Source organism: Gymnodraco acuticeps, unplaced genomic scaffold (genome assembly GCF_902827175.1).
Source record: "Gymnodraco acuticeps unplaced genomic scaffold, fGymAcu1.1, whole genome shotgun sequence".
NCBI lineage: Eukaryota > Metazoa > Chordata > Actinopteri > Perciformes > Bathydraconidae > Gymnodraco > Gymnodraco acuticeps.
This window is the reverse complement of record NW_022990792.1, coordinates 170,542-193,180: the sequence shown is the minus strand read 5'-3', so window position 1 is coordinate 193,180 and position 22,639 is coordinate 170,542. Positions and strand designations below refer to the sequence as shown.

The 22,639-nt window shown below is 41.2% G+C and overlaps 1 protein-coding gene and 1 long non-coding RNA gene across 2 annotated transcripts; both read right to left on the bottom strand.

Moving 5' to 3' along the window:
* Window positions 1–2,115: 2,115 nt before the first annotated feature.
* Window positions 2,116–3,723, bottom strand: LOC117557071. The gene is made up of 3 exons (XR_004570654.1): window positions 3,533–3,723; window positions 3,299–3,432; window positions 2,116–2,473 (listed from the first exon to the last, which is right to left on the bottom strand). It is a non-coding gene; the product is annotated as an uncharacterized LOC117557071 (long non-coding RNA).
* Window positions 3,724–18,320: 14,597 nt separating this feature from the next.
* Window positions 18,321–18,749, bottom strand: LOC117557088 (histone H4-like). Its single transcript, XM_034232773.1, has one exon. The coding sequence runs from the start codon at window positions 18,733–18,735 to the stop codon at window positions 18,424–18,426; it is 312 nt and encodes a 103-aa protein (XP_034088664.1). The 5' UTR covers window positions 18,736–18,749; the 3' UTR covers window positions 18,321–18,423.
* Window positions 18,750–22,639: the final 3,890 nt, after the last annotated feature.

The window sequence follows — 22,639 nt, the reverse complement described above, 5'->3', positions numbered from 1 at the left end:
GCACAATTTCACCCAAATATCCTAAATAATGCTTTAGCTTGACTGCATCAGTGGACACTTTATGTAATTTATGTAGGATGGTAGAGTTTAATGTCAGATTGTGTTAGCTAGCGCTGCGTTAGCTAGGTGCTAGTCAGGGCAATACAAATATCAACTGCGTCATGGGATGAACGACGTTAAATTCGTTGATGATATATATTATTATAAGTAATTAGTTCCCACTTTTGCGCTCTGAATAGCCTAAAAAAACATAACAGGGTGTAACTGAGGTGAACATATAGAGTAGGCATGCACAACGGTCACGTTACATTTCTTACCGATTTGTGATATCTGTCTCTTCTCTTCAGGCGGCTTGGCGGCAACTGAACTGCCTGCCTTCCTCCACACCCTGAGGTGTACGCTCTTTCACGTGACCAACGTGCTTTCAAGATTAAGTGCAATGTGCAACAGGCATGACGGGTAATCTGTGACGTTTCGCTCTCTCAAAAAATTGGGCCATTTTGTCTTCATGCACAGCAGGGTTGCGTTCCGATAATCCAAAAATTAGCTCCTAAATTCTAACCCTATCTCCTATTCCTTGACCTCTGAGTGAAACGTCACGGGGTTAAGGGATAGTGGATAGGAGAATTCAAAAGGATTTAGGAGAAGAGACCGCGGTACTTTAGAGAATCCGAATGCACTTTCACTATCCCACGTGTTTCTGATGCGCCAGCGGACGTCCTGAATGAGCGTCTGCTGCTGTGGGGAAACTATGGAGACTACAGTTCTCTATACAGCGGACTACAACATGGATGTTCAATAAGAACGAGGGACTCCTGTGAACTCATCTAGAGACTCTGTGCTCTGACGCTGTTGCTTTATGCTTTATGAACGTGGACAACAGAGAAACATATTCTTCAGGACCAAAGCTGGAATTGAAATAAAAAGGAAAGTGAAACTTCTGCTCGTCCCCCTCTCCCTCCGGTCCACATTAATACAAATGATCCCAATACGTATGATTGTATGAACTATTAAAATATCTTAAAAATCAATACAAATGTATTTATTATAAACGTTAGTCCTTAACATCTATCACTGTGTATATCACCATTCAAACATCTTTTAAAAGTTGAACAAACCCCACAGCTCAGTAAAGACTGTGAGATGTTGACTTTATTTGATCATTTCAGTAAAAACTAACGTTCATATTTCTCTCTTTGATTATAATACTGATGAACGTTCAGAACAAAGCACTTTGGCAACTTACCACATACGTTTTAAAATGCGTAATAAGCACCGTCACTTTCATGATATAATTTCTCTATGGGCATAGATATGTCTCATAATTATTTGTGTGAACATAAAAATAATTTGTGTGTAAATATGTGATTTGTAAATTTAAAACATCCACAAATGCATTTAAAAGATTTGCAAACTCACAAATACATTTGCAAATGTAAAACGGATCTGCAAATACGCTAAATATTTTCACAAATAAAAAAAGATCTGTGAATATCTCTTTAACATTTACACCTTTCGATCAGGTATTTGTGAATCTATTTTGTATTTGTGGACCAAAAATGCGCTTGCGGATCTCAAATCTCAGTTCGCGGATCGTCTTTTTACACACACGGAATTTGAGACATATTTTCCGCCGGTCTCGGCTAAAATCTACTCGTGTCACTCGGTTATTTTCGGAAACCACGTGATGGCCTGCTGATGGCGACATTTCCGCATGATTTCAAAGTAAGAGCATGATGGTTTGTTTAATACTCTGTTTTTGTATTATAATGAACAGCGGAACGTTGGATGTATTCTTCATCACCATAACCCTGACCTAAATACGGTGCTTTTCTACAGATTACTTTATTACTGCACTGGTAAGGTAAAATTAGGCCGATTAATAAGATGTGAAGTGCTTTGTAACTTCGACCCGCTTGACTGAATACACAACAAACAATGAAGAAAGAGTTTTATCTGGTTCATGTGATGTGTACAAATACAAATTGAGCATTAGAACTTTTTTTTTTTCAACCAACAATTTATGTTAACATAAGAAACTGTAAAATCTCAATATTTACAATATCAGAACTTTTTCAACCAACTATTCATTATAAATGTAAAGACAGGGGGAGCAGTGTCATGGTCTTTGTCTGTCTTCCAGGACAGGGGGTCTGGCTGATGTGTGCATGGGCTGCTGGTGGCTGTGTCGGAGGGAGGTAGGTGTGATTGTCCCAGGTTGATGCTGGTGGCCGTGTGGGAGGTACGTCTGCTAGGCGAGACTTCTTTGCTGGCTGGGTTGATCGTGATGGCTGTGGTGGAGGTCTTTGTCCCGAGGTGTATCTTAATCTTGTGGCAGATGGAGATGGAGGCCACTGTAGTGATGATGGTCCTCTGGTCCTTTGCGGTGAAGGCTCTTGAGCCACGGTAGATCTTGACCTGGGGGCAGGGACAGATGGAGGTTCTTGCTGCTAGGCCCAGGCAGCTGTGAAATCTGAAAAAATATATAGGACAATAATTACTACTAAGTTTGTTAAAATAAAGTTCAAGTGGAATGTTTCTCAAGCACAAATAACAATGCACAACTCAAAATAAAATGCTCTCTCTCTCTGGAGGAGGAGGAGGAGGAGGAGGAGGAGGAGGAGGAGGAGGAGGAGGAGGAGCGTGTGAGAGATAGAAAGAGAGACGTTGTTAGTATTTGGTGCTAGCTCGGAGCTAACGGAGATTAGAAGCCGTTTCAACAATAAGGAGAGGGAGAGCTCTCTCCTGTGGGACTGAGAGAGATAACGTCAGCTCAGGGAGGTTTGGTCATCATTTCCATCTATGTAATATTAGTTGTATATAAAATGAGTTAATAAATCATTCCACTGTGTGCAATAGGTCAGTACAAAATAAAAAACACAATTTGAAAGGGGAGTGATTAGTAAAATATGCATAAATAAAAAGAAAGAATGCAGACTAGGTAAGATAAAGATAGGAGAGAGGAGTTGATCAAATATGTGTTATTGCTTGTGAGCAAGCAGGATTTTTGATGATTGAAATATATATTAGTACCCACCCTAGAGGATGTGAGGTCATCACAAATAAAACAGGTTCACATGGATAGGATACTAGATAAGTGTGCACACTCATATATACACTACACATTTTTCTTGGATTTGTTAACACTATAGTCCCTAATATATTTGTAGAAAGGCAGGAAATGGAATTAAATTGAGAAAATGTTTCATTGCCCCCTGTTTTGTGTCCCCCCCACTTCTCAAACCAAAGTTACACCCTTACAATGCAAGTGCACTATTACTGTAATATTTACATTTACCTATCTTCAAATGGATCCTTGTTGCTGTATTCTTCTTCTTCAGGAGAGTAGAAGCCTCCAGGTTCTGATGCTCCATCTCCACTGCTGCTACTGTTACAAGTCTGCTGTGCAGAGCTGGTAATCAGATAATAAGCCTGTTGATCAGGAGAAAATAATGAAGCAGAGGGAAAGTTGCTGCAGTTTGTGTGGTCGTTCTAGCCAGAATGTATTAAATAAATTAATAAATTCACTTACAAATTATATCTGTTTTCTCTATTTATCATTCTTTGTGTAACCGGTCTGGATTGACGCCACATGTATCTCTGCGTTGTGTCGAATGAAAACGACTTCCTTCTTGTCAACCAGGTTTATTATCTGTGCAAACAGAATATAATGACAGCAGGAAATGGCTTCACCAGCTTTCTACCTCAATACTTCGCCTCAGTGAGGCCTGAAGCTAACTGAGAATGTAAACATACTTTTAGCAAATCAAAATAACCGTATGACATATGTATCTCTAATCAAAAATGGACATACATCCAGATGCCATATTATGACTTTGATGAAGGATTAAAGCCTTTTTCATTTACAGTATATCATACAGTGATTACAGATAACACACACAACCCGGTCGACTGTACTCACTTTAACACTGCTATGTTGTACAGGCACACTATTAGCATAGCATTAGCGCTTTAGCATTTAAATAATATGAACAATTATGACCTCAGACCAGCATTTCACATATTTATACAAACAGAATAAACTTGAAATGTAAGCCAAACTAGTGCAAGGGAGTCATACACATGGTAACATGGTAGAGCCCTACATTATTCAGGGAGCAACAGCCTGCGCTAAAGAAGCTAGCGGACGCCATTAGCCACACGCTAGTGGCGTAGCTCACAGAATGACATTAAACTACACATAAAACAGTTTCAAAGACACTTCTTTGATCGAAATATGACATAATCTGTGTACACACTACTAACCTGTTGAACAGGAGAAATGAATGAAGCAGATGGGAACGTTGCTGCCATGTGTCTGGTCGTTCCATGGATGTATAATCGTTCTTCTTCTCTCGGTTTTTTGGCGGATTGCAAACAACTTTAAGGTGCATACCGCCCCCTACTGTACAAGAGCGTGTATCAAAATATCATCCTGTCAGCACTTGTGGAATTATACCACTGTGTTTACGTTGTTTTCAATTCTTCCAATCAATCCTTTTTCACTCAAATACTTAAGAATGGCCTTCCTGGTAGCTCTTACCCCCTCACCTTCTGTTCCCAGTATCCCCATCAGGCTCCACTCTCCCTGTCTCTTAGTTTTTCCCTCTCTGTTTTGTACATGTTGCAGTGTAATATGATATGTTCCACATTTTCTTTAACTCCACAGTTCCTAACACATAGAGTAACATTCAATGCTGTGTGATCCAGTCTGAGTCTAGCTATCAGGATTTCCTAGATGAAGTTCTATGAGTAATTCTTCTCTGACAGTTGTTGTTGACTGTATACTTTTTTAAATGGATAATGAATCTGTGCATATCACCACCCTATCTGGTCTGACCTCTTCAACCCACTGTAATCCTTTTATTACAGCCAGCATTTCTGCACACTGATAATTGATCTGACGCTCTTTTTGAAATTGATATTTTAAAGTCTGGGACCAACTCCAACACACTCTTCCTTGTTCTTAGAACCATCGGGCGGTGGTGGTGAAGTCCATAGGGACTTGGCTTGGCAACTGGAAGGTCACCAGTTCAAGTCCCGGAAAGACCAAGTGCTACCGAGGTGTCCCTGAGCAAAGCACCGTTCCCTACACTGCTCCCCGGGCGCCGTACATAATGGCAGCCCACTGCTCCTAACACTAAGATGGGTCAAATGCAGAGAAACCGTTTCGTTACACGGTACCTGTACTGTGTAAAGACAATAAGTTGAATCTATCTATCTGTGTATATTTTGAGGTATTTGTGATAATGATTGATTAATTGTTGATTGCACCTATACTCAACCGTAATGCTTTATATTGTAATCTATCCATTTTTAGTAATGACGTTTTCGCTGCTGCTGCATATATATTATACACCCGTAATCCAGAGTTGTCCTCATAATTGCTCTATAGATGTCAATTAGTGCCTGTTTGTCTGCCCCCAGTCTCATCCAGCCACTGCTCTTAACAGGTTCAAAACTTTTTGGGATTTTGTTTCCAAATGTTTAATATGGGTTTTCCATGTACATTTACTATCTAACCATAGCCCCAGATATTTAAATGCATTGACCTCATTCATCGGCTTTCCATATGATGTAAGCTTCTCAGTCTCCATCTTGCGTTTATTTGTAAATGTCATGAAGCAAGATGTGCTTGCTGACAGTTTGAAACCCCAGTTGTATGACCACTTCTGGAACATTTCTTCCCCTTATCCATATGTCCCCGTCATCTGCATACAACGCAGATTTGATGCATCCGTCCAACTTAGTCAATATGTCATTTATCATAATGTTAAATAATATCAGGCTGATTGAACTCCCTTGGGGAATACCATTTTCTATATTGAAGTCTTTCGAAACCTCTGCCCCTACTTGAACTCTGAATTTCCTGTCTGAGCTATGATCCTGTTACTGTCACTGTTACTGTCACCTGTCACTTAATTTGATGAGTAACCCATCCCTCCACATAGAGTCATAAGCCTTATCAATGTCAAAATATACTATTGCCATAACCTCTTTCATTTTCAGTGTCTTCACACGGTATTCCCACCTCATTGATCACTCTAACCAAAGCATTGTGGATCTTCCTTTGCGAAAACCAGTCTGGAAATTACTCAGCAACTCTCTTTGTTCTAAGACATGTCTATACAGTATGTCATCTTCTCCATCCATTTACACATTTGTGGCTGGACGCTGGCTAGTGCCGCCCTACACACACACACACACACACACACACACACACACACACACACACACACACACACACACACACACACACACACACACACACACACACACACACATACATACACTCTCTTGTGGCTGGACGCTGGCTAGTGCCGCCCTACACGCACACACACACATACACGCTATCATGGCTGGACGGTGGCTAGTGCCGCCCTACACACACACACACGCGCACACACACACACACACACACACACACACACACACACACACACACACACACTCTCTTGTGGCTGGATGCTGGCTAGTGCCGCCCTACACACACACACACACATACACGCTATCATGGCTGGACGCTGGCTAGTGCCGCCCTACACACACACACGCGCGCACACACACACACACACACACACACACACACACACACACACACACACACACACACAGACATAATATATTTATTGTGCCTTTTTATTTGCTCGTATTATGATGGGATTTGGTGTAATTTAGTAAATGGTTGTGAGTAGTTATACACATACCACTTCAATCTCATTAGTATGCATAGAAAGTGACAGGTCACACCTCACACATACACGCTATCATGGCTGGATGCTGGCTAGTGCCGCCCTACACACACACACGCGCGCACACACACACACACACTCTCTTGCTGCTGGATGCTGGCTAGTGCCGCCCTAAGCACACACACACACACACACACACACACACACACACACACACACACACACACACACACACACACACACACACACACACACACACACACACACACACAAACTGTTGTGGCTGGATGCTGGCTAGTGCCGCCCTACACACACACACACACACACACACACACACACACACACACACACACACACACACACACACACATAATATATTTATTGTGCCTTTTTATTTGCTCGTATTATGATGGGATTTGGTGTAATTTAGTAAATGGTTGTGTGTGAAAAATGTATATCCCTAAAAAGTGTTGGTGTATGATCACATTTGTATTTGAAAATGTCTGAAGTTCATAAAAACATTCTCAGTGTTCAAGTCAATCACTGAAAAGGGTGACGATATCATAAGGTTCAAGGTTCTTTATTGTCAAACTAACATAGCAACAGAGTAATTATGTCGTTGAAAATCTTAGGTCCAGCATCCAACAGTGAATATAAATATAAAATCTAAGTGTTAATGATTGTCAGTAGAGATGGGATGGAAGAAGGTGCTATATATATATAATTCCAAAGCTGGTAAAGACCTTTCAAATGTAGCAATAATAGTCATATAAGAAAAGTACTGATCTAATAACAGATTTGTTCTTGAATCAACTTTTTCATGTAATTTTATTTCATTTTAAATAAAATGAAACATTCACAGTTAATGTAATTAGATTATACATTATTAATGCCATATATGTTTGCATACATTCACAGTACATATTTATTCAGTATGATAGCTGTCTAACATAAGTTAAATCCATTTCTCACTTATTCTGACAATCTACTTAACCCAAAATAAAAGAACCCAATAAAAAGAGTTGTTAAATAATAGAGAAGTCACGTTATAATATGAAGTCACGTTGTAATAACAATAACTAATCTAACTAACTAACTAATCTCTCTCGTCAGATTAATATTGTCGGGTGTTCTTTTTCTGCTTTGCCAAAGACCACTGTGTCAAGTGTCCCATTTGGGTTGCCGTATGTAGCAGACCATCTCGCACATGCGCAGTACAGATCGGGCAGGGGGTGCAGATCGGTAGTGACAGAGGTAATCGTCGTAACCAGCAGTCTTCATCCGCCTCTATCCAGTCTTTGACACTTGGAAAACGAGCACATGTGATACTGGTAAGGATAAACTAATGTTAATATATATATATATATTAATATAATTTCACATACCGAAACGTTAACGCTTGTCTGAGTATATCTTCCGTTGACTCTGGCTGGGGGTCTTACCGGCTGTTGATAGCCTTTATAAGCTAACGCTAGCATGCTTTATTCAGACATTAGCCTTTAGCCCGCTTGGATTTATGGGTCGCTAACGTTACTAGTCCGGTAGCTCATTTAAGAAAATGTAACGTTATTTATGGGAAACGTTAGCCTACGTGTGTCTGGCCGTGACTGACTGAGTAGGCCGTAAAAGCTTGAGCTAATGTTTAGCATGCGCTAACGTTTAGCTTGTGCTAATGTTTAGCATGCGCTAACGTTTAGCATGCTTTATTCAGACCACGCATTATCCAGTGAAGAACACTCAGCAGAGCATATATTTCTCAACACAACATTAACTGTAACGTTAAATGTTCTTAACCGAACTAGTGGACTGTAAAAACACTACCCACCCATGACTCCAATTCCACTACAGGCTAAAGTCAATGTCTGAATAAAGCATGCTAGCGTTAGCGGTCTACCAGCATGAGTCATGGCCAGATTCAAAGGTAAATATACTCAGACAAACATTAAGTATATTAACTTGACCTTTTCTTAACTGAGGCTTGGTGGCCTGTAAACAGTATGAACAGGCGGGCTGCGTGTTTTCTATTGTAAATAAATAGATAAGACTATGAATTTGTATTTATTACCAGAGTAGAAATTCTGGTGTTAAACGTCAATTTAAGGACGAGTAAGTAAGTGTGTTAATTTCATATTGACGAGCGACTTATATTTTAATTTTCAAGTTCAATTGATAAATATATTGTTGTAACTTTAGTTTACAACATCGTGTTATATATTTTTACATCACCAAAATGTTGACCACTGTCCTAAAATAAAGTATAGGCTTTGAGTAACGAATTTTAGTGGGCTGTCTGCAGGGCTCTCGACTAACTTTTTTCACCATCCTCCCGGAACCGTCCCGAAATACAATCTAAGCCGTCCCGAATATAAAATGTTACTTTTTCTACATTATCATTAGTTAAAATCATTCAAAGTGACCTTTAACATGAATAGCACATCATACAAATCATTAGATGATAATTCATCAACCTTTTTATTTGAGTAAATCATTCAATCACATAAACAAAGGCCAAATATATTTAAACAAACACACAAACGAGAAAATTACTGTAATATTGAATCCAATCAAGTCCCATCCAATTAACAAAACAATCCAACACTGTGTCCTGAAGACAGAACCCAGAGTAACCGCTAACCAGGATGACAGTCTGTAACACAGTCAGGAGGCCTTTACAAACGGGCCCGCCCCCTCGCACACAGACGGGAGAGAGAGATCTCGTCTGGATTGGAAAGCTCGAAAATACATCATAGACACATGTTGTAGACTTATTGCATATTAGAAACGGAGTTGGTGAAACTAAAACTGCGATATAATGTGTATGTAGCAATAATACATATGACATATATTTTTTTAATGTCTCCAGTACCGACAAAAAGTCCGATAACGTCGGAGCTTAACGTTACCACTGTCTTTAATAATTCCGGCCCGTGGCCCGTTTAATACCGGGACTCGGTACCATAGACTGCTCGGTACCCATCCCTACATGGGGAGAGGCGCAGCATATTGCTAAGGACTAAATACGATGGAGGGTTCTCTTCTCAGCCTTATTACCCATAGGGGATGAAGAGGAGTAAGTAAATAAAGAGGCCGGCGCTCCAGGGTCTGGTTCTGCTGTGCGTTTTTGTGATGTAACGGTAAAACATTTCAGAATTCCTCCACGGGATGCCATTGTACATCACTCAACCCGCGAAATACACACACTCAGTACATAGCTAGACCCGCGAATTTGCGGGCCAGGAATTCACGGGCACAGCTAGCTGGGCGGCTGGCTGACAGCCAGCGGCACAGCTGTAGCTACGTGTGTGTATTTCGCCGGTTGCTAAATGTTTTGTGCGTGTGTGTTTATGTTGACAAGGAGGTTTAATAACTGTGTGCTACACAAAACGTGCAGTCGGTTTCATTTTCATCGCCGTTTGTAGTAGAGTTAGCAGGGTATTTTTATTTTAACTCTCGTCCCAAAATTATTTTGTATCCTCCCGACACCATTTTTTTCGACGACGGGACGTCCTTAAGCTCGAGCCTTGGCTGTCTTTCATTTTGACACACAGAACAATGTTATAATAAACATAGATACTGTATGTTAAATGGATATATCCGCCTTCTTTCATTTATCTTTCCATTCCCACAACAATATACATAAAGAAATGGCATATTTTGGACATAGTTCGAATGGTGATTAATCATGATTAATTAATTTTTAAGCTGTGATGTAATCGTTTGACAGCCATAATATATATATATATATATATATATATATATGAACTTTGTAAGTAATACTTTGTAAAGTACAACACAATGCAATTTGAAAAGAAAGAATGTATTGAGTGTACACCTGCATATCATTAATTCCCTCTTCACATCTCTATTTCTCTTAGAGCGCCATGGCTGATATTGAACCACCTGTTCGATTGCTGATCATCTTGAACGACCACAACAGCGTCAGACTGGAGCTTCGAAATGGGATTCCCAACTCAATGGAAGAGCTCATTGAGGAGGTCAAGAATTCATGTGGATTGGAAGGTTACATAAGGCTACAGTATAAAGACACTGATTTTTGGAACACATTTGTTAATCTTACATCTACACATGCGATTAAAGATTTAACAGTGATCAAAGTTGTCGAATTAGACCCCGATTCTACAACTGTGGTCTTGTACCCAGTTGAGATACCATTAAATAATACCCCTACAAGTGGACTGTACAGTGAAGACTCCTCTGGATCTGTGAATACAGATGACACAGTAATACTTAGCGGCTCTTCCTCAGAATCATTAAGAACACAGCAGTGGCCTAAAGTGTTTCCAATCCCGGTCTTCTCCTATGACACAGAATGTCAATTACAGAGAGGAAATGCAGAGTACACAAAGAACCAATCTAGACTGACACCAAGCTCAAATCATCTGCAGAGCTTGCTGTGAACTCGTTGAAGACCAAGTCTCAAGAAGAGTCCTACCCTGCGAAGAATTTAAAGAGAGCCAGGTGAGCTGAGGCCGATTGGTGAGACTCCAGAAAGCATGGAGCAAGAGACAATTTCCCTTTTGGCAGAACAACAGAAAAGAAACAACCGGCAATCAATAAAAGAAAAGATGGTGAAGGCGTTTGGATACCGAACACAAGAAATAGTGCATCGGAGGCCAAGCATTGAAGGCCTCTTGGAGCGGTGGCACTTTTTCACATGGAAGAGGTCATTATTTTGATGAAACCCTTGATTGTAAACCTGTAGTGGAGAAGAATTGAGGGCCCAACTTACTAACAACTATAGACAGCCGAGGCAAATATATTGACGTTTATTTTTTTATATTTATCACAATATAAGCTTTACATCTATTACTCTTAGTGTCTTTATTTGGTGGTGGTTTTCAATAAATATGTGGATTAATTAATTTAAATGTTACATTTATACAAGCTGACTTTGAGTACTTTTAATCAAACCGTTGGCTCTTTATAAAAAACATGTGTATTATAGATTCTCAGTATTTTTTGTTTTCTATGCTGCTTATATTTTCTAGGTAAATGCTGAGTTCATAACAACATTTCCATTGGAGACAAAGTTCTTGGCGCAGTTGGACAAACACTCCACCAAACTACTGCAGGTCATCAGGAGCAGGGGAGGAGTTGTGAAACAGAAGACCACCGGGATCTTGCAGGTTTTGGATGAGGTATCTATGAATGAGTTTATCTGTGGGATCAGTGGCTGAATCCTCCTTTATTTGCATTTGATTTATTATATATATATCTCTGTTCTTACTCAGACTGTGGACATCGCCATCAGAAGAGAATGCATCCTCACATCTCTAATGATCTACCTGGGTGAACCTGTTGACCATCTCATCAAAGAATTCCAGGTAAGACCTCCCACTCACTCACAAGAAGTGTGTTCATAAAAGAAACATATTTGTACTGCATGCAAATAACTGCTTGGTTAGAAAGAGTCATTTGTGATGACCTCCTGAGCTTTCCTCTTGGGCCGACTGAACTGACGCCTCAGGCCTGTTGAACTACGCTCTGTGGTCCTCATCATGCAGGACGCTGAGGCTGGAGAACTGGAGCAGGCAACAATGGAAACCTTTGTCACTGGGAAAGAGGATCAGTTTCATCGACCCAAAGACGTCAAGGTTCTCATCGAAGGAACAGAGGTCCTCAGCGGCTTGCCCTCAGTTGCGACAGCTTTTGCTCTTCGGGCTCATATACGCACTGAAATGGGGCGAAGCCTGCGAGCTAGTTCAGGCAGTCAACTCGAGCACTTATGCTGCATTCATACATAACGCCCCCTTGCCACTCTACAACCAACCAGAGTCTCCTTAATATGCCGCTCTATTTAACCTGCAGATCTCTCTCCATGCATTGCTTGCTGCTGCTATTGCTGCAGATACCTCTACGTCGCTGCTGCTTGCTGCCCCACCACCACCCCAGCTTCCACCTGTAGGCTCGGGGGTTAGTTATTTGATCATCACTCATCGTGCTATGTATATCTATGGAGTGATGATGCCCGAGCCTAGTCGCCAAACTCAACTATATGCTGCTTCTAATAAACATGTTAAAGGAACACGTGAGTTGTCTGACTGAACTTAAGATATCAGAAATAACTGCAATCCACTTTTGAAGTTGTGCAAAAAGTCCTGATGGAGGGGAAAAAGATGAGCCCAAAAGTGAATAGACTGAGAACCCAGCTGGTAGACACTTTGTTGCACTCACTCACAGTTACCATTGTTACATGGTAAGGTTTCTAAAACCAAGGTTTTATAATAATTATGCATTGTAAAACATTTGCGAAAAAGTGTTGTGTTCAGAAGTTGCACTTACAGTATGACCGATTTTCACTGTAGAAGTTATGCATGTCTAATCATTCTCAGAGATTACATGTCTCACAGGCGCACGTTGTCAGTGTTGCTTTAAAAAAGTGTGCAGTGGATAATAAGGACATGTCTTTTTTCTAAGAGTTTGATGTTTGGAAGCGGCCCACATATTACCGCATTTTAACTGTGGTACTTATTAACATGTCTAAGATCAGGTAATGGCTGCCTCAGAGGCCAAAGCTGGTTGTGTGAACAACTTGTTTTTCATTCAAATAAATGTGCTCTGGTGTTAAAATATACAGATTGATCTGAAGAAATTGAGTCAATGTAAAATATTTCGTGTGATTGATTACTCTAATATTTTTTTGTTGGTACAACGTTTTACTTTTATTAGTGTACCTTTCAGTTGCATTGCACTCCTTAAACGTGTTTGAGACACTTTAGATAACAATGTGGCTGTCATTTGATTAACTCTGAAAATACAGAGGTTTTTATTGAATAAATCACCCACAAATCACATGAATTGAGTTACAGGTGTCCCCTCAGCAGACTTATTTAATAATACGGTAGGAAATTGTGGAGTAAAGTTAATATCTATCTTGTACACACACACACTTTTCCTCTACTGATGAGAGGAAGACAGAGGGGACTAAAGTATTTCTTATTTTTCTACATTGACCTGAATGTATTCTTTATTCTGTGTATTTGTGGACTGAAATAAAAGTTTTTATAAAGTTTGTGATACATTTATTTGCAGTCACTTCATTATACGTTAAATACATTTAATTCAAGCTAAGATACGTTAGCTAGTGCTCTTACCTGTGTGCCTCCTTCAAACAGCATTATAACCAGACTGTATCTTCAAACGATAAGTACCAGTTATAGCGACTTGATTTTAGATAAACAATTGAAAAGACTAAATCAACCAGCTAATGTATTGAAAGACCAATCTTTATTTTAAGGTGCCTTTTCTTTAAACCTTCAGATGTGAGATATTAGTCATGCAGTAATAGTATTGACAATACAAAAATACTGAGCAACTAGTTGAGTTAACTTTATATTTCTTATTGTCTAAAAAGCATTTATTACACATTTTTCCCACTCATAATCACAGTGTGTACCAATTGAGACTGTATTTCCCGTCAGGTGTCATCTCTCTAACCGGAGTACTGTTTTGGATGAAGCGGCTCCGGCACAACATTACAACATACATCAGATTCCCCAATAGTAGGTGTAGCAGTACGTACAGCAAGTTGCATTACATAGATTGTTTTGAACCCACCTTCAAAATAGCATTGTGATTATATTACTGGGTGGAAACTGAAAGCACGGGAACATTAATAAACTACATAACAATAATGAAATTGTGACTGTAGATATGTTTATACTTTATATTATTTACTGTAAATGTTTAATTTAGATTTAATTATTGTGATTATTCTTTCTATCTAAATCTCACAATGGGGTAGGTTACAGCAACTTTTCATCAACAGATTGCTTTAGTCTGGCTTAACTCTTCACTGATTGGTTGCACACACTTTAAATGTACTGGCTATGCAAAACAGAAGGTGGGGCTCATTATCATATTAAAAAAACGCGCGTTTTATATGTGTCAAAAACAGGCGGTTTTTTTAATGTCAAGAACGCGCGAAAAACGGGCGAATAGTGGCACTTGAGGCTTTCCATAGAATCATGATCTCTCCCGAGAGGGGATCGCGCCACACGTTGAAACAATGTCAATTCAATGTAGGGAATTTCAACGTTGAAAAACCGGCATCTATATTACATTGATTCAACAACATTTTTTCAAACGTTGAAATGGTATCTGTAAAAACTAGGGCCGGGACTTTAACGCGTTAATTAAGATTAATTAATTACACAACAATTAACGCGTTAAAAAAATTAACGCATTTTAATCGCACTTATTTTTGCACCGCGGAACGTTTCTCACTGGATGAGTTTCAGGCGTACCGATTATACTGGAGCACCAACTAACGTTCATGACTTCAGACAACAACAAACCACAGTGAACAACAGTGGGAAATGTTGTTTTAAAAAACGGACGGATGGAAGCGTCGATAAGAGCACGGTTGTGTGCAAATTATGCAAAAAGGAATTCGCATATCACCGCAGCACATCAAGCCTCAAGTATCACCTCAATGCAAAACATATAGCAGCTAGCGTGGACGTTAGCCTCTTTTATCGCGTTCACACCAAAAAGAGCCGGTACTAAAATTAGTTCATGAGAACCTTTTTACCCCCACGAAAGTCCCTGCTAGAGAGCAGAGAGCTGCTAGAGAGCAGGGACTTTCGTACGGCTCTCTTGTGAGAAAAGAGCTATATTTCTGATTGGCTGGGCGGATTGCAAACCACGCCCCGTAAAACTCCCAAAAAGTTTTGTGAAGCCGCCATTTTATTATCCTCGCATTAGCATTATTAGCATTAGCCCAGCGCAGAAACGCAGAGAGACTAACTTATGGCAACACAAAATAAAACATGGGAGCGGTGGAGATGAGGAGGTGTCGGCGTTCTGGCGATTTACTCGGAAGGCTGCTGGGACTCCCAGCAGCTTCTACTGAAGCCAGTCCCCAACTCCGGGGACTTCCGGCCGGGGACTTTGGGCGGCAGTATACGCCGTGAAGTGGTTTGCGGCCTGCCAGTAAACCCAAAGCAGAAGAAGAAGAAGTGACGTCAGCGGCTTAATTTGACTAATCCACCCCCAGGTTCAAAGAGTTCTCATGAACCTTTGTGGGAAAAGTACTGCGGTGTGAATGCGCCTAATGGTATACTAAAATCCATGTGAAAAAAATTGCTTCTCACTGTTCTTAGGTCAAATATTTATATGTGATTAAAAATGCGATTAATTTCGATTAATTAATTACAAAGCCTCTAATTAATTAGATTAATTTTTTTAATCGAGTCCCGGCCCTAGTAAAAACACATCGAATCAACATTGATTTTTCAACCTCAACCAAAAATAACCAATCTAACCAAAATCCAATGTTGAATTAATATCTTTTGCTATCTGGGTGGCCACCTCTGCTCTAGGGAGATCGTCTCACCGTAGCTGTCAATCTGATCAAAAGACTTGTTCAATGGCATTAAAACGAGAAAAAACGCGGCTTAGCAACCCCATTGTTTTGTTATGAAAATGTATCTATATAAATGTTATACACATTCTCGCAAGATCTATCAGGGGTCGTTGTAAGTTAAAGCGCAAACTGTTACTTGGCTAATGTTGTTATAATTCTCTGTGTGTGAACACAGCTCAAAAATGGAAAGATTTCAAGTCAGCGTAAACGACCGCAATCTCCAACGGAGCCGGACATCCGTGTGTCTGTCTGTTTGCGGTGTGGTTAAATGCCACAGCATGCCAGTTGAAAGAGTGTACGATCGCTATTGCCTACTTGTATGCTTAGGGTGTAATGGTATTACATTACATGTCACTTGTTCAACGCTTTTATCCAAATCAACTTACATACTCAATACTGTGGGAAATCCCCACAGGAGCAATTTGGGGTGAAGAGTCTCAGGGACACAACGACATGCTGACTGCAGTGGGGTTTGAACCTGTGACCCCTTGATCCAAACACCAACACTCAACCCACTGCACCACACGCCTATTATACAAACATATTGTAGGAGCACAGAAACACTGTTCAAATTCTGCTTTTACCAACTTATGTTGGTTGTGCTTACCTTGCAAAGTAATGTTATAAGTGTCAAAGGAATGTTTTTAATGTAAATATTAAGGATAATATTGTAGCGTGTCCAAGTTAATAGTTATGTCAGTTATCAGATGTGCACAGTTTAGTATATTTGTAAAGTTATTTAGGCAATTGGTGGGAGTTAGGGAGAGACCACCCCTTCCAGGGGGGTATACTACGAAGCAGGATGTTCACTTAGCGGCTAACTTCAGGGGTAACTCCGGCTTTCCGGTCATACGAAGCTGGTTCTCTTTTTAGCGGGCTAGATCTCCATGGTAACTGATGCTTAGCGGCTAACCTGCTCCGGAGCAGGTTAGGTTGCAGGCTAAGAGCTCAACTCAGTGAAAGCACCGCCTGCTGACCAATCAGAGCTCAGTGTGCAGAGTTTAAAGCGATCAAGTCATATTACAGGAGAAAGGAAATACAGAAAAGCTGCCGTTGCAGGAAAGACGGCCGGCAAAAATCAGCGACTGTGTGAACGTGAACATGAATAGAATATCACCTCCATCTTCAGAGCAATCTGACTATTATAACATTAGCGTTAAGAAAGCTTACTGAAATATCTGCCACAACATCAGTAACCGGATCAGAGTAACATTAAGTACAGTCCGCGGCATACCACTTCATAATGTATCACATATCTCCTGATCTGAGTCAGCTGAGCCGTATCTGGCCGTGCAACACTCACAGCGTCACAGACTGTATGCAGAAGTATTATTTTAAGCAACACATTAAGTTGAGGAAACACTCGAGACAAATGTAATGAAAGTCAGATGGTGTCGGGTGGTGACGGGCAGTGATATCATAAACCTATTAATGTACGCATTCAAACACTTGTTCTGTTCCCAGCTGTATTCACCTTGCAGGTGCAGCTCTGTGGCTTTGATCCTGGATCAAGTGTTTAAGTCATGGATGTTTAAAGTTCAACTTCTTCATTTTTTACTAGTATTAAAGTTGACTTTTCATTCAGGAAGTATGACGCTGCGCTGTCAGTACGCTTCTCCATGTTTGTGATTGGTCGAATGCTCCAGATACCACCCCTCTCATGTGAACGCGCACCTAGCTAGATAGGACACGGCTGGCTTGAGCGATCCACTTGATAACCAGCGTCGTAGGACCGCTTAGCGAGAGCGCGTATGTTTTGGATTAGGCCAACCGGCTAACTCAAACATATCCAGGTTAGGTTGAACCAGCTTAATAAAATCATTGATTAAAAATGTTTTTCCTGCCAAAGACCTGACATTTAATAAAGCTAGTTTAAGTTTGTTAAACACACTATCAGGCATGTTTTTTGTAACAAGCTGTGGCTGACATGGAATCACTGCTACATTTGATAAACTCACACAAACGTTTGAGCGCTTCCTGTATCTAAGATGATTCACCGCTCTTAATCTATTACCTATCAACACAGATATCGGCAAAGCTATAGGCAGGCAGGGCCCCGACATGTCCTGGAAAGAGTTGAGAGTGCCATACGCCCTTGAGCCTGGACCCAGCACATATCAGTTTGCAGCGTTTTGTACACACACATCCCTATCAGGCTTTGAAGGGGAGGGAGGACCCACCACCCTGCTCCTCTCATCATAGGAGGGCAGGGTGAGGGCTACACTGTAGAAAGGGGGGTTTGGAAATCTGCTTCCATCTTCCTTTCCTTTCCTAGCAAAGGAAAGTCTCCATGTAATGTGGGTGGCTCTTAAAAGAGCCTTTGGTCGGTGGGTCAGCAGCTGCTTATCCCCCGAAGCCGTACAGGGTGCGGCCCTGCCTCTTCAGAGCGTACACCACATCCATGGCGGTCACCGTCTTCCTCTTGGCGTGCTCGGTGTAGGTGACGGCATCACGGATCACGTTCTCCAGGAACACCTTCAGCACACCGCGGGTCTCCTCGTAGATCAGACCGGAGATACGCTTCACTCCGCCGCGGCGAGCCAGACGGCGGATGGCGGGCTTGGTGATGCCCTGGATGTTATCACGGAGCACTTTGCGGTGCCCCTTAGCGCCTCCTTTGCCGAGTCCCTTGCCTCCTTTTCCTCGTCCACTCATTTTGGAGTTTTGGTAGATCGGGTCGTTCAAAGCGAATGAGTGGAAGCAGTCTGACCGGCAGTGTCTTTTCTGTGTTCCTTAACTGACACAGAAAAGATGCAGTGAGTGGAATGAAAGGAATCCATGGCTTTTCAAAAAAACTAAAAAATGTGGATGTGAGATTTGCAAAGAGGCAAAAAGTATATTGATCTCCCTGCCGCTCGCAGAAAGATCCACCTGAGTGCACCTTTCACAAGAATGGATTCAGGGAAAAGTCAGCAGTGATCAACAGAATAACCTGCGGGAAAATATTTATAAACACTAAGAGCCAGGCACACGAAAAAGAGATCGAGATTTCGGAGATGAGAAAAAAGATGTCCTACCAAACAAGGTAGGCCTATTGGCAATCAATGTTGATCTAATGCAGGAAACATATATCTTTCAGGTCTGCTATATGATTTCCAACAAAAATAAATATATAGGGCTCCCCGAAAGCCAATGGGTAATTTGAACACTGGTTATAAACCTTGTTCTTATTCAGTATCAAGCCACACTTATTGTTCTTACTTTGGCTGTGAGTGTTTGTGTGTTCAGGATGAGTTTCGCTTGTTCTCGCTGTCCAACACGGAAACCTGTCCGCTCCTCGCAGCAACGAGCCTCAACGTCCCGACCAATCAGAGCACACTGGGCTCACAGGGAGGGGGGGCAGGAGCTCCAACAAGCCGTTTAGGACAGAGAGTGAATACACAGACTATACAGAGATGCTGTGAGAAACCAATGTGAGTTTGGAACATTGAACAATATACATATATTCTAGTAGACCTCAACAATGGAACTATGATCAGGAGAAATGGCCGTGACATGGGACCTTTAAATTATTTGTTGGTAAACTGGGTTAACTCGTACAGTGTTGACTTGTCTGAAAAAACATCAGCAACACCATCTAATTTTGAGTCTGAGACAACAAGTTATTTACGGTTGTATGCTCGGCTAAATCCTTAGAATCGTTACAAGGTGTGTTTTTTGCATTTTGTAAATTGTGTAACTTGCTGCTGTTAAATACCATCAAACTATGTGCAATATATTTAAGCAATAGCTCACGACAGGCCGTGGTATATGCTCATTATATCACAGCTAATGGGCGTGGTTCGGCCCGACGCACAGCACACTTGGTAATCTTTATAAAACGGTTAGTGTGGCAATATGAAAGAAAAGTACACACTCTAATTTAAATAGTTTTTATTAGTAAATAATGACGTTCAAAATAAAATAGTCCCTCCGTAGGCAACAACACTAACAGCTAGCGATCAGATTAGACGGAGAACGTTGATCCATTATTTGGCTATTTATTTACATTCATGTGTTTGTTGCCGTTTATTGTGCAGCCACTGAAAAACTGTCCAGCATCAGTAGCATGCTTACGAGGTTACTTGTATAGGTTGAGGTTGTTCTAGGCTGCTGCTTGGCGTGGTCAGAATATTGCTCCACTTTCTCCGGTCCCTGAGATTGGGCTTCCAGCAGCTCTGGAGAGAGCTTTCGCACCTGTGGCCACTAACGGTCATCATGTCCCTGCTTTGTTTCAAGACCCGCATCAGAAAGCTTTTGAATGGTGCTACTTTTCCAGTTGGTCTACCTGCTCTTCACGTAGCTCTGCATGTCGTCCTTTAGGTGCTTTCTGGAGATAGGCACTGCCATGGGCGTCGCCTGGGGTAGGATGTTTTTTCTTTAGCCCCGGACAAATTCTCCCTCAATAATATAATACATTAACCTACTTTACCTATAGGATGGACGGCAGAATTGTAATTTCCCATGTTCAGTGAATGCAACACAGAGGCAAGACGACGCCACCAGACCAATCAGAGAGTTGCATGGAAATAAATGTGTTTTATTGGCTGACAGGTACGTACCTCTCCTCTGTGACAATGTTTACACTTTAAACTGTCAGCCCCGGACGCGGAGATTCTGAAGATGGACATTAGAAGTTTTTTTAATAAAAAAGACGGCAATTCTCAAGTGGTGGCTCACACAACAACCCCAGAGCCACCACCTGAGCCAGGTGAACAAGGTATGTACCTGTCAGTAAACTTAAAAGTTATGCGAACATGTAAGCAAAGCATAAATTACAGCTACGTTGACGTTACTTTGAATCGCGCGGGTAAGCTAAACCGTTAACAAGTAGCTATAGCTAGCCAGATTAAATAAACACTTTGTCATACAATCTAAATATTGTGTTTTTTAGCGTTACCTGGTGATTTCAAAGAAAGCTCTCTGGGAAATGTTGACTTACTGTCAGTGTTCGACATGAAGCTAGAAGCTACCTTACAGTACCAGTAGCGTGGCGTGGGGAAAAATGTAGGGGAAGCCCATTTTTTGGGTCGGGGGGGGGGGTCAATAACGTAACTAGATGAGTGATTATAGCGCCCGGTATCGTTTTACACACATTTGTATCACACAGATGCAGGACTTGCACACGCCTGTTATCTAACCGACAGGTCCGCACGCACTCTCCAGCTGAAACTCTCTCCTTATTAATTTAAGCATTTAATTATTAATGTATGCAGACAATCACACAATCTATGTGATGTTTGGATTTACCGTGCCTCTCAATTGCCCGTGGCAGGTTGGCAAGGTCGATGAATCCTGAAGTTGCCCAAGGATTGTTCAGGGAGCACGAATCCTTGTCAAAAAGAAGACATGGCCAGCAAAATAGACGCTGAAGTTTAGCGCTTCCAGTTAGCCACTCCGTGCGGACATAATTGTCCTCATTGAACGTCCGATTCTCTCCCTTTTTCCTCTGTGTACACACAGCTCGAGTGCGGGCATTGGCCTGTCATCTGATTTAATTTTTAGTTGCTGCTGTAGCGGAAGTTTAGTAAAGTTATGTTTGATTAAGTACGCCAAATCTCCTCCCTCCATAATGCTTCATTTGCTTGATAATTTCTAATGGCGGTGATGACAGTTACAGTATTAAAACTGATGTTGATGTGATTTGATTGGATGGCAGTGTCCAATCAAATCGCCAGCCGCCAGCCGCCTCTGAAGGGAAGCAAGAGGCGGCTGGCTTCCCTTGGCATGGCCCTGACCAATCACAGGTTGGCAGGGGCATCACGTGGGCCTCATCTGATTGGTCAATCCCTCCTTTTTTTTCACCAAGGGAAGCTAGATTCGGCTGGCCTCCTCTCGCAACATAGAGTGCAATCTACTGTTTCACCATAACATCTAGAGGGGCGCTGTTTCACTCTTTGTAAAATACTCAATGAGAATGGGGGAGAGTCGGGCCGGCAGCAAAACACAGCAAAGGAGAATTATCGAGTGTATTTATTTATTTATTTAAATTATATCTACAATCCGAAAAAACAGGGGAAGCCTGGCTTCCCTTGGCCTCCGGGAGAAAACGCCACTGTACAGTACACAGTTGATCCGGAGTCCTGTCAGTTAAGGTGTTTCATAGTTAGCTTAGCTAAGCATCAACCTAGCACTGAAATATATGGATGTTATGTGATAGTATTTCTGAGAAAAAGTCAGCTGAAATGGTGGCATAGTTGCCACTGCTTTACGTGTCGACAGCATGTTTGAACGTATTTGCAGCAGTAAATGTGGCTGTCGGGTCACTGACGTTGCCATAACAACACCTGCATTTAAATGTGCAACCTCTTTTTGTGACAGATTTTACATGAAATTATAATTCTTCTGATTGATATTTCCTATTGACAGCTAGTTTCTATGTGAACATTATGAGATGGACAGCCAGCTTTTTATACAAATATTTCAGATCAAAGCCAATCCAGTGGGGCTCCTGAAAGGCGGCAAGGGACACTATGCTCCCAAATATTAAGCCTTGACCCGCATCTTAAAATTGATATGATCAAAAAATGATCTGCATTGTCGGAGGCCTTTTTTCCTCATTATCATGTCAAATTGTACA

What these genes read in the sequence shown, in the direction of transcription:
- LOC117557088 (XM_034232773.1), bottom strand. Translation starts at nt 18,735, where the DNA reads ATGAGTGGACGAGGAAAAGGAGGCAAGGGACTCGGCAAAGGAGGCGCT.